The sequence below is a fragment of the Elephas maximus genome, chromosome 21 (assembly GCF_024166365.1).
Source record: "Elephas maximus indicus isolate mEleMax1 chromosome 21, mEleMax1 primary haplotype, whole genome shotgun sequence".
Taxonomy (NCBI): domain Eukaryota; kingdom Metazoa; phylum Chordata; class Mammalia; order Proboscidea; family Elephantidae; genus Elephas; species Elephas maximus.
The window spans coordinates 9,378,002-9,391,012 of record NC_064839.1 but is presented as its reverse complement, the minus strand read 5'-3'; the positions used below and the strand labels follow the sequence as shown (position 1 = coordinate 9,391,012).

Here is a 13,011-nt window from a genome sequence, read left to right as displayed (position 1 = left end):
TCCTAGTTCAATGCGTAGTGCCTGGAATCCTAAAAAGCTTGCGAGTGGCCACCCAAGGCACAACAATTGGTCTCTATTTGCCTGGAACAACGGAAGAATGAGAGTCAGGAACAGGAGGAGGATAGGGAACGTGTGGCTAATTGCCTCCATGAACAAATGCCTCCTTTGCCATAAGACCAGAAGAAATGGATGGTGCCTGGTTACCTTTACTGAACACTTTGATCAAAGATTCCACAGAAGAATCCTGATCAAAAAAGGGAAAATGCAGAACACAATATCAAATTCTCATGGATTCCAGACTTCCTGGAGCCATGGAGTATAGATAAACCCCTGAAACTATTGCCTTGCGATAATCTTTCAACCTTAAACCAAAAATATCCCCTGAAGTCTTGTTAAAACCAAACAATGCTTTGGCTTAACTAGTAAAAACAGGTCTGCCTTGAGCATTACACCCTTTTAAGAACTATTAATATGGGATCAAATTGACAACAGCAACTTGAAAGATTAGACAGGAGCCTTGGGGGCAATGAATTTATGTTAATGGAGGAGAAACAACTCAGAAAAGGAAGGTGAGAATGGTTACACAACTTGAAAAATTGTTATCAGTGTCACTAAATGGTACATGCAGAAACTGTTGAACTGGTGTACGTTTTGCTATTATACTCTCAACAATAAATAAAATAATAAAAAAAAAACCTTGTCATCCCTTTTATATTCCCTTTCTAACCAGTAATCCAAGTCATAAACCTGGGTATCATTCTGAATTCTTTCCTCTGGTCCAACTGGTTCCGACTCCTTAACGCTCTGGATTTCTTCCTTATCTCATCTCTCACCTGAGTCACTGATACCAGAAGAAGGCTCAACAGACACTTGCTGAATTGAAAAAATAAACCAATAACACTTTGTCCCATTAAGGGCAAGAACCGTGTCTTATTCATCTTTGGAGACTTGGCACTGAGCTGACATGCCATCCCAGAATGTCTGCTGAATGAATCATCACTCCAGGGTCCCCATATCTGAATCAAACTCTCGTGGAATAAGACTCAAGAATCAATTTTTAACAAACTGCCTGAATGACTGCTATATAGCCAATCCAGGAACGGTCTTTAAGAACCAATGGATTAAGTTCATTCTCCTGATGAAAAGGGAGCAAAGTGAACAGAAGCAGAAATGCAATTTAACAGCTTTCTTGCCACTTCTAAAGAGACCTGGAATAAACAGACCTCTCACAGGTATAAACACAAATAATTCTTAAATCACCTACTACTACAACCACTCGTTGTCTAAGTCAGTATCCTCTTTAGTTATCCGAAGTGCAACAGCCCACTTCCATCTTTGCATCCCTACAAACAATCCTCTACAAAGCAGCCAGAGTGATCTAAAAAACGCACATCAGAGCATGCCACCTCCCTTTCCGTCATCCCACATCTCATCATTACATGTGAAAAATAAAACCCTAAATTTCTGCTCTGGTTTACAAAGCCCTATTATCACCTGGCCGCTGCCTGTCCCTCTGCCCTCACCTCCCGCACTCTTCTCTGTCTACACTGCAACCACACTGGTCTTTCTGTTCCTAAAATTTAATGTCAAACTTTTTCCAGCCGTAGACCTTTTACATTTGTTTTTTCATCAGCTTAAGAATGTTCTTCTCCCTGGCCTTCTCATGGTTCACTCCATCTTCCTATTCCGCCCTCAACTTAAATGTCACCTCCTCACGGAGGCCTTCTCTAAACACCCCATCAAAGGTAGCTTTGCGGTCACGCGCTGGATAGCACCATATTTTAATTTCCTACAAGGCATTTATCACAAACTGACATCTTCCGCCCAACCAGAATGTAAGCTCCATGACAGCAGTGAACCTGTCTAGGTACTAGATTCACTGCTTTATGCTCAAGGCCTAGAATAAAACAAAAAAACAAACCCATGGCGTGGAGTCTATTCTGACTCACGCGACCTCACATGTTTCCGAGTAGACTGTACTCCACAGATCTTCAGTGGCTGTAATCTCCAGAAGCAGACCACTAGGCCTTTCTTCTGCTAGGTGGATTCAAAATGCGTTCTCATTAGTAGCCAAGCACAAACCATTTGCACCACGCAGGGACCTGTAACTTAGAACAGTGCCTGGCTTATAGTAAGTGCTCAATAAATACTTGTAGTCAATCCACTCTTACTTTGGGATCACTACTGTATGAATTTCTGATTTTATCAAAGAAAAATAACAAAATTTCATCTTTTCATGAACATAGCCATTAAATAAATCCAATCTGTCTACATCAATGGGAGAGCAACAAAATCAAACACAAGAATAACCAGCAATTTTTCAGATATTCCAAATCAGGGAGCTGTGAAAAATAACCAACGTATCTAAGTGTATTTATAACAAAACCAAGTTCTATTTTTCCACAGCTACTAGTTTAAAAAACAAAAGGAAAAAACTTTAAAAGTTTTACCAATGCTGTGAGGGAAAACTCCCAATGTCCATCAACAGGTAAATAGACAAACAAATTGTAGTATATCCACACAAGGATACTACTACTAAGCAAAAAAAAAAAGAAATGATTATTAATACTCATAACATGAATGAATCTCAAATAATTATGCTCCGTGAAAGAAGTCAGACAAACACAGAGTACATACTGTATGACTCCATTTATATAAAGTTCTAGAATACGCAGAAAGCAGATCAGTGGTTGCCTAGGGTGAGGAAGAAGGGATTACAAAGCGACAAGAGGAAACTTTTGTGCGTGCTGAAAAGGTTCATTACTTTGATTATGGTGAATATTTGACTGGTCTATACATCAAAATTTACCAAACGGTACACTTTAAATACATGCAGTTTATTACATGTCAATTATATCTTAACAAAGCTATGTTTTAAAAAGATCAGATCAGGTCATTCCCCTGCTTAAAAGCCTTCAATGGCTCCTCATCCTCCAAAAAAAAAAATTGTTACAAGCTTTATCAGCATTGTAAGAGAGGTAACGTTTAAATGTAATGAACAGCAAACCAACATCAAAAGCAGATTTATAGTAGCTAGTAAAAGTCAAAGATATACTTCAACAGATTTTAATTTTTAACTTCATTAGAAAAAGAGTAACAATAAATTCACAATTTAAAATTTTTATATCAAAAGCTAAAAACGTGGTAAACTTTCACAAATTACCTGTGGAAGGTGATGATTTCTCTGAGTGTTTTGCATTTAAAAGTTTTCTGCTAATAAATATGTAACCACAGGGACATGATTTACATGCAACAGGAACCTGTAAAAAGACAAAAAATACTATTATTATTTTTCTATTGTTAAACCTCTCAGTGTTTATATGGTCTCCTCAACTCAGTGGTGATAAACTACTTGAAGTATTTAAGTCCCCAACCCCTTATAACAACTTATTTGAGATGGGTATCACGTCTTACACATCTTCACACTTTCCTAGTGCTTAGTAACACCACGCATACAGTAAACACAGGCTAAGTATGTTCTGATGTGAGCAACCAATAAAAAAGTCTCCCAGAATCAGAGCCCGGGGAAGGATTTCAAAAAAGGCAGCAATTCCTAAAATGTCAGTTTGATAGACGCTTATGATACGGAACAAACTGGAAAAGGGTCATTGGTTAGGCAGTTGTTAAAGTATTCCCAGCATTAGATTATAAGGACTCATCAACTGTAATAAAGAACAGAAATGGACAAAAGCTACTCTGACAGACATTTCCAAGGGAGGAAAACAAGACTTAGGCCCAAAATGACTCCTGGGGATAAAGTTGGATGAATTGAAAATGGCTCTCCGGGGTCTAGCATGAGAAGGGAAGGTGCCCAGTACCACTGTCAGAAAAAGAATAGTTTACAACAATCAGAGGGGCAAAAGCATAGGACAACCAAAATTGAACACAGGAGAAAGGAGGTGGGATCTAGGTTCTTTTAGTCTCAGTTCCAGAAAGAACCTTGTACAAAACATAGGAATTCTTCAGACATCTGTATCATCTACAAAACATTTACAGTTCCTTCCAGTGACACAGTGGTTAAGAGCTACAGCTGCTAACCAAAAGGTCAGCAGTGGAATCCACCAGCTGCTCCTTGAAAACCCAATGTATCAGTTCTACTCTGTCCTAAAGAGTAGCTATTGAGTCAGAATCAACTTGACAGCAATAGGTTTTTTTTTTTTCTTCCTGTTTCAAAGGAACCCTGGTGGTGCAGTGGTTAAAGTGCTCAGCTGCTAATCGAAAGGTCAGTGGTTCAAACCCACCAGCCACCCCACAGGAGAAAAGACCTGGTGAAATGCTTTCATAAAGATTACAGCCTTCGAAACAGGAGATGATGCAACTAACCCAAATGAGAAACGAAATGGGGGACATTACAACAGACCCAACTGAAATAAAAAGGATTCTAACAGAGTACGATGAAAAACTATACTCCAACAAATTTTGAAAACCTAGAGGAAATGGACAAATTTCTAGAAACACACTACTTACCCAAACTAACACAAAATGATGTTGAAAAATCTGAACAGACCCATAACAAGAGAAGATACTGAAAAGACAATTAAAAAAAAAAAAAAAACCTTGGCTCAGATGGCTTCACCAGTACTACTGAAACTATTTCAGAACATAGGAGATATTTTCAAATTTATTCTATAAAGCCAGCATAACCCTGATACCAAAACCAGGCAAAGACACCACAAAAAGAGAAAATTACGGACCAGTTATCTCTCATGAACATAGATGCAAAAATTCTCAACAAAATTCTAGCCAACAGAATTCAGCATCATATCAAAAAAATAATACACCACAACCAAGTGGGATTCATACCAGGTATGCATTAGAAAATCAATCAACGTAATTCACCACATAAATAAAAGGAAAGATCACATGATCATCTCAATCAACCCAGAAAAGGCATTGGACAAAGTCCAACACCCATTCCTGATAAAAACTCTCAATAAAATAGGTATAGAAGAGAAATTTCTCAACATAACAAAGGTCATCTATGCAAAACCAACGGCCAACATCATTCTTAATGGAGAGAGGCTGAAAACACTCCCCTTGAGAACAGGAAAAAGGCAAGGATGCCCTTCGTCACCACTCCTATTTAACATTGTGCTGGAAGTCCTAGCTAGAGCAATAAGGCAAGAAAAGGAAACAAAGGGCATCCAAACTGATAATGAAGAAGTAAAACTGCCCCATTTGCAGATATGATACTATACATAGAAAACCCAAAAGACTCCACAAGAAAACCACTGAAACTAATAGAAAGATTCAGCAGAGCAGCAGCATCCAAGATAAACATACAAAAATCAGTTGGATTCCTATATACTAATAAAGAGAATGATGAAAAGGAAATCAGGAAAGCAATACCATTTATAACAACGCAGTAATCCAGTGCCGTCGAGTCAATTCCGACTCATAGTTCCTGTAAAAATAAAATACTTAGGAATAAATCTAACCAAGGATGTAGAAGACCTATACAAAGAAAACTACAAAACACTACTGCAGAAAACCAAGAGATCTACACAAATTGAAAAACATACCATGCTCACGGATAGGTAGACTCAACATCGTGTAAATGACAATTCTACCCAAAGCAATCTGCAAATACAGTACAATCCTTATCCAAATACCAAGAGCATTTTTAAAAGAGATGGAAAAACTAATCAATAACTTCATACGGAAAGGGAAGAGGCCCCAGATAAATAAAACACTACTGAAGAAGAAGAAGAAGAAAGTAGGAGGATTTGTACTACCTGACCTCAGAACCTACTATACAGCTACGGTAGTCAAAACAGCCTGGTACTGGTACGACAGGTACACTGACCAATGGAACAGAACGGAGAACCCAGATGTAAATCCATCTACCTACAATCACCTGATCTTCAACAAGGGCCCAAAGTCCATTAAATGGGTAAAAAGTCAGCCTTTTTAACAAACAGTGCTGGCAAAACTAGATGTCCCTCTGCAAAAAAATGAAACAAGACCCATACCTCACACCATACACAAAAACTAATTCAAAATGGATCAAAAACCTAAATATAAAACCAAAAACTATAAAGATCATAAGAGAAAAAATAGGATCAACGCTAGAGGCCCTAATACACGGCATTAACAGGTTACAAACCATAACTAACAATACACAAACTCCAGAAGATAAGCTAGATAACTGGGATCTTCTAAAAATTAAACACTTATGCTCATCAAAAAACTTCACCACATGAGTAAAAAGAGAACCTACAGACTGGGAAAAAGAACAAAAAAGATTACAGCCTCGGAAACCCTATGGGGCAGTTCAACTCTGGCCTATGGGGTCTCTATGAGTTGGAAATAACAGTAAAGGGTTTTTTTGGCTTGGTTCTCTGTTTCAAGCAGTCTAGGAGCCCAAACATTTTTTTTTAATGCAAATTTATTGAAAATCACTGGTAAAAAATTTAAAGGAAATTTCCTCCATAATCATTTCACTAATATTAACCTTAATGATTCATAGAATCAAGACATATTCACCAAAATCCAGAAGTTAATCGTAACAAAATAGTACTTACAGAATAATTAGTCAGAAAATTACAGTTCCCTTTGTAAAACAAATTCCATTTGCCCATGGTTCTGCTTGTGTAAAAGTTTAATTATAATTATAAAGCTTTTTATCCATGTATGTGCAAAATGCTTCATATTCTAGAACATAAATACTTGGTCTAATTAAGCTAATTGAAATTTTGGCAGAAGAGTTCTTTTTCTTTCCATAAAAATACTGAACAAAGGATCTCTAGTTTGTATTTAAGAAAAATAACAATGAATCCTATAAATATAATTTAATCCCAGATATGCCCAATAACTTGCTTTATTAAGAATGTGATGTGGTTGCTTCCAACCGTGACTGAAAATATAATGTTGGGTATTTTTAACAGTGTAAAATTTGTCGTAAGTGGACACATTTGTCATTTTATTTTGTTTTTTTTTATTTCACATCTTCATAGAAACCAAGCTCAAAGATACTGACTCATTTCCTTTACACCTAAACACATAATTAAGGACATTTACAGTAACGTAAATTGTTTTACAATTAATGCTATCCAAAAACACTACGTTCATATTCAACAGTTCCTTTGTTACTCAGCAAGCATTTTCTTCCTGCTACTGAAGCTCAATACATTTAAAATAGTAAGTCTCTGCCTTACACAGAAGAAAATCATAGCAAACCATATCCAGAGCTAACAGATAATGTTGCAGTTAGGTAAGAAGTGCGCATTTGGCTTGGGGATACAGAAAGTACTAACACTGACTAATTTAACTGACAGGCTGAATTTCATCCCTAATTGAAAGTGTTTTAGGCTCAAGAAACACTCAGATGTCTGAGCTAATTCATTCTAGAGTTTGTTTTTGTGATGGAAAGTATTTCCTTTTCCCTCCAGGGGAAGATCCTATAAAAAGAATTATGAAATAGCCTGGACAGCTTCAGTAATATTAATCTCTTTTAAATTAATTATAATTTTGATCTTAAATAACATCCTAAACTTCCTTCAAATTTCAGTCGATAACGATGAAGATAATTGCAATAAGTCCTAATTCTACACCTTTAGAATTTTAAAATGAAAGAAAAAAGTATTGTTACTGATGGTTTATTATGGATGTACTACATCAAGTCATTCCTTCAACAGTATATTTAAAATGCTTCTGTTGCCTTATAAGGAAAATAAGTAAAAAGCTACAGGAAAAAATCCTAGTCTTACATGCTTTCACTGATTGAAAAGGCTCTAAAATACTCACATTACACAACTCATTTATATTCTTGGCCACTCAACAAAACCAAAGTTGCTTGTAGCAGAAGTGTTTGCTAAACATCACAAAAAAACTTCCTTTAAATGAAAACAAAAAACTGCTCTCTAAGAGAAATATAAGGCAAAAACAGAAATACAAAAGATGCCAAAACAGGTAAGAACTTGACTACTAGTACACACCCTTTGAAAATGAAAAGCATCGTGGCTTAGATGTTCTGGAACTACATTTTCAACAGAGGCCTGCAAAGGAGATGTTATAAAGCCAGTGAAAACCTCTGAACTCTTTCTTGTTTGCTGGTTGTGGAACAGACTTGACGGCAATGGGTTTTTTTGGTACCTACGTTTCCTTTTCAACTTACAACATACACACACACAGCGTATTAAATCTGTTCAATTGGGGAAACTCTTCCAACTTTAAAGATTTTACATTTATGTATAAACAATAACTAAATCCTAATTTCATATTCTTCAGGCAATTTAAAATTACAGCAATATTTTAAAGTTAAAAAAGTCTTTCTATACAAAAGGACAAATACGTATGATCCCGCTTATATAAAATATCTAGAATAGGCAAAGACGTAGAGACAAAAGTTATCAGGGGCTCCGGGGAAAGAGGAATGGGAGCTACTACTTGAGGAGTACTGGGTTTCTCTACGGGGTGATGAAAAACTTTTAGAAATAGGGGTGATGCTTGTGCAACACAGTGAATGTAATTAATGTCACTGACACGTGCACTTAAAACGTGCACAAATATATTTTACGATATCTGAAGTCTTGCTGGATTACAAATCTTTCAGATTATTGCAAAAAAAAAATCCTGTAGTTTTAAATAACGAGAAAGCTGAATTATAAAATTAATCTATTATTTTCTTCAGTTATCTTTACTAAAACAAAAATGACTTTTAAGAATTTCCAAAAGTATCAGTCTTCATATGTCACATTATCTTAAGCATTTAGAATAAAACATAAAATCAACATTTAAAAGTGTGTACAAGCTGCTTTTATATAAAAGAATGTGCATGCGCCTGTAACAAAATTAATGTGACCTTTCCAAATAAAATGCTGGTAATGTCTTGTTGAGCAGCTGTAGAGGCTTCTACAAGTTTATTTTCCATTCCTCTTTAACCAGGATATTAAAAACAGGTTCTGTTTCCTGAAAGGTTACTTTCTGCCAAGTAAAACAAGGTCAGAATTTGAAATGACTTGTGCCCTTCAGAAACTGGAACACGTGATGCATACCACATAAGCCTTAGACTTCTACACAATTACCTACAACAAATGGAAATGATTTAAATATTGTAATAATCTCCTGCAAAGCGACTTAAATCTCAAAGTCCTATTTTGTCAGGATTTGCTAAATTTAATAAGGACGGAAATAGCTCCTTACTTTGGAAAACACGACTGAATTGTTTCTACACCGCATACTGGCAGAGCTCAATAAACTATTCTTGCCCAACCTTTCCTGATCGGCATTTCCACCACTGCCCATAAAAGATACGGAATAAAACGTGCAACCGATTTGATCAGCCCACAAGATTGCTCCGAAGGAATGCACTACATTCAGCTTTCAGCTTATTAAAAAAAAGCCTCCAGTCATTTCAAATGACTCCTTTTTTTAAAAAAGGGGGGGAGGAGAGGTAGTCATTTTGAAAATAAAAAAAATTCACCCAGTGTAAAAGGAAAAGTACCCAGATCTGTACGTTGGGATGAAAGGGGCCTCACAAATGGTTTCAACTGAGGCAGTTTTATTTAGCTCCTAGCCTGTAACCTTAGAGGAACGGCTATTTATTCTAGCTGAGGAATCTTTTGCATAAACGTAGGAAACAGTAAAATGAGATTTTTTAAATTACAGCTAAGGTAGGAATTCCGCGGAAAAAGCTGTCATTCAACATCCACGAAAACACATGCTAATTTTTTTTTTAAATCTGGAGGCAGGAAGGCCAAATTCATAATAGTGGCTACCTCGGGGGGACGGGGGTTCAACGGGGACGTTATCCAATAATGTTCTATTAAAAACAATGCAAAGAATTGGTTTACACTTACTTACAGCATCAAAATGCATGTATTTAGAAAAACACAATTCATTTAGGAAAAAGATCTCCAAATTCGTCAAAACTTAAAATCTCTTTTTTTGTCACATTTAAGGTCGCGCGGTAGGGAGCTGGGAGACCACCGTCTGGGGGTCCACCGCCCGCGTCTGAAGGAACAAAGCCAGCCCGGTGGCAGGAAGGGGCTTCGGGGGCCCGGCTCTGGCCTCCGAGCGCAGCACCACGGGCACTCGGGCCGCAGCACAGGGGCCGCACGGCTGGGTCGTCCCTCGGGCCGCCGAGGGGCTCGGACGGGTCCGGACGCGGCGCCCCGGCCCCTCACGATGCGCCCACGGCCCTCCCGCGGCGGCTCACAGGAAGCACGGACTCGCCCGCGGGCCGCCAGGGGGACCCCGGCCGGCTCCGGGCTCCCGCGCTGGTCAGCGAGGCCCGCCGGGACCCGGCGCGGTGGCCTTTCTGGAGCCAACGGCCGCCAGGCAACGGCCGCCCGCCCGCCCGCCCGGCCCACCTGTTGGTCGCACTCGGGGCATGACTTGGTGGCCATCTTCACTTTCTTGGCTCGAGTTGCAGACATGCTCCTGTCCCCTCGGCGACGGCGGCTGCAGCTCAGGCTCCTCCCCTCCTACCTCAGACGCCCGAACTCCGCCCGCCCGTCCCCGCGGCGCCGGACCGGGGAGCTGGCGGGAGCGCGCGTGCGTGAGCTCGCACGGAGCCTGCGTGCCGATGGGCGGGGCGCCGGGTGCGCCGGCGACGGGCCCGGGCGTCTGGCGCCGGCTCCTCGGGACCGCGGCTTGCGCGCGCCCCCGCCGGCTCGCGCCGCACAGCTCGCGCTCCCTCGGGCTCGCCCTGAGTCTCGACAGAGGAGCCCGCCTTCACCGGCGGCGTGACAATGGCCAGGCTGCGGAGGCCAGCGTGGGGGCGTGGCTTGGGCGGGACTCTGAAGTAACGGACATCGTGCTCGACCAACGAATACACAGAAAGGGCGGGGGCGTCTGCGGTGCTGGACACGCCCCCTCAGAGAGGCGGAGACAGTGAGCGTGAGGGGGCGGGGCCAAGGGAAGGCGCTCAGCACAGGTGTTCCGGAAATCTCAGTAAGTGCTGGCGAGTCTGATCGCAGAAGGTTATATAGACATTTGCTGGGGCTGCTGTATGCCAAGTCCTGCAGTCGGCGCTGCGAGATAAATAAAAATTTCATCAATTCACTGAAATATTTACTAAGGAGCATTTCTGTCTGACAAATGTGAATGCTGTGGGGAGTCCCTGGATGGCGCACATGGCTAAGTGCTCTAAAGGTTGGCGCCTCAGATGACAGGCCCGAGAAACTACTTCTGAAGGGTCACAGCCGTGAAAACCCCATGGAGCAGTTCTACTCTGCACACATTGGGTCACCGGGAGCCAGAATCTATTAACAGCAACTTAGAACAATGAGGTACATGCCCTCAGAGAACACCCAGTCTGATAACATGGGAACTGCCTTTACGTTGTTGCTGGGAAGACTAAATCTATTGACTACCTTAAAAAAAGAAAAAAAGTTGCTGTCGAGTCCATTCCCACTCATAGCAAAGGGCAATATATGTCAAAATTAAAAAAAAAAAAAAAACCAACACAGTGCCAGTCAAAATTTAAAATATACCTAAAATCCAGCAATTCCCACCTCTAAGAGCTTAAAAAGCTAAGCTTCCCACGTCTGCTCAATCCATTTGTGCAACGATTTGCACATTGCAGCATTATTTGCCAGAGCAAATTTTTACAAATAGCCCGGATGAGAAATTGCTTGAGAAATTAAGGTATATGCATACAACAGAGTATCACTGCAGCTCTTCGAGGGAATAAGATCTATATGAAGTGATATAAAGATCTCCAAGATACAGTGGTAAGTAAAAAATACACAGAACGCCTTGTCTGGAATGTTACCATTTGTGTAAAAATAGTATGGAGAGATGTTTATGATTGTGTATGTATTGACTATCTCAGGAAAAACACGAGAAACTCGAACAGGAACTGGGATCAGGACTGGGAGAGAGGCTTAACTTTTCATTCCATATCCTGTTGTATTATTTCCACCGTGGGTGACCCTGCTAGTATTTGAAGTACCGGTGGCATAGCTTCCAGCATCACAGCAACACGCCAGCCACCACAGTATGTCAAACTGAGACGAAAAAGGGCGGGGGAGGATTTATACATAATTTGTTTTACCAAGGAGCCGGAAACCCTGGTGGTGTAGTGGTTAAGAGCTACGGCTACTAACCAAAAGGTCATTAGTTCAAATCCACCAGGCACTCCTTGGAAACTCTATGAGGCAGTTCTACTCTGTCTTATAGGATCGCTATGAGTCAGAATCGACTTGATGGCAGCGGGTTTACCAAGGAGCTACCCAACCTGCCATGAAAGGCATTGCAGGTTCTAAAAGACTTTCTAGAAGGTGTCTCCTAAGCTGACGGATGAGGTGGAGTTACCCAACCAAAGGGGAATACCTAGCAAGCAGATGGGACGGTGTGAGCAAAGAGAGGGAGGTCAGTAGTTCAGCATTGCGGGCACACCAAGTACAGGACAGAGTTAAGGCTGGAGGAGTGGCCATACCCAGCTCTGCAGGACCTCAGGTAATTTAGGAAGGAGTTTGGGCCTCATCCTGAGAGCAATGAGGGTTTTAATTTGACGAGTAACAGGATCTGATTTGAAGATGAAAATTACTTGTCCAGCAAAATGCCTCGGATATCGGACCTGAGGTGGGGAGTGAAAAAGGGGAATAGGGGAAAGGGAAGGGGCAGGGCTGAAAATAAAGACGCCATAATATTAGCATGACTCGAGGGGCTATTTTGCTGTGAGGGAGTCAAGGATGTTTCCAGGATGACTCTCAAGTTTCTGTCGGAAGGGACTAAAGGAATAGGGGTAGCCAAGGAATGTAATACCTCAGCTTTCCCGTGAGGAGAATTGAGTAGAGCATGAATCAAGAATCTGGGCCCTGGAGCCTGGGGTCAAGCTAAGGACAATTTTTTTTAGCAATTTCACTTAAATGGGTACTTTTTCTTAAAATAAGAAACCCCACTTGGGTGGGGTGGGTGTTAAGAGGCCTTTAACTACCTACATGGTGTTTGTTGAATGGCTGATGTGGCAGACACTGAGAGCTGACTGATGCAAACTCCATCCACATCCCCCTCTAACCACCTTCCATTGAACCAAACCCATTGCCACCCAGCTGATCCAAA

The 13,011-nt window shown here is 40.6% G+C and overlaps 1 protein-coding gene across 1 annotated transcript in view; it reads right to left on the bottom strand.

The window, feature by feature from the left end:
* C21H16orf87 (chromosome 21 C16orf87 homolog) overlaps window positions 1-10,712 on the bottom strand; it is a 30,984-nt gene extending 20,272 nt beyond the window's left edge. The window contains exons 1-2 of the mRNA XM_049863590.1: window positions 10,314-10,712; window positions 3,164-3,260 (exon numbers count right to left, since the gene is read on the bottom strand). Of these exons, the coding sequence (XP_049719547.1) occupies window positions 3,164-3,260; window positions 10,314-10,379 (163 nt within the window). The 5' untranslated portion in view covers window positions 10,380-10,712. The remainder of the gene's footprint in view (window positions 1-3,163; window positions 3,261-10,313) is intronic.
* Between the last annotated feature and the right edge of the window lie 2,299 nt (window positions 10,713-13,011).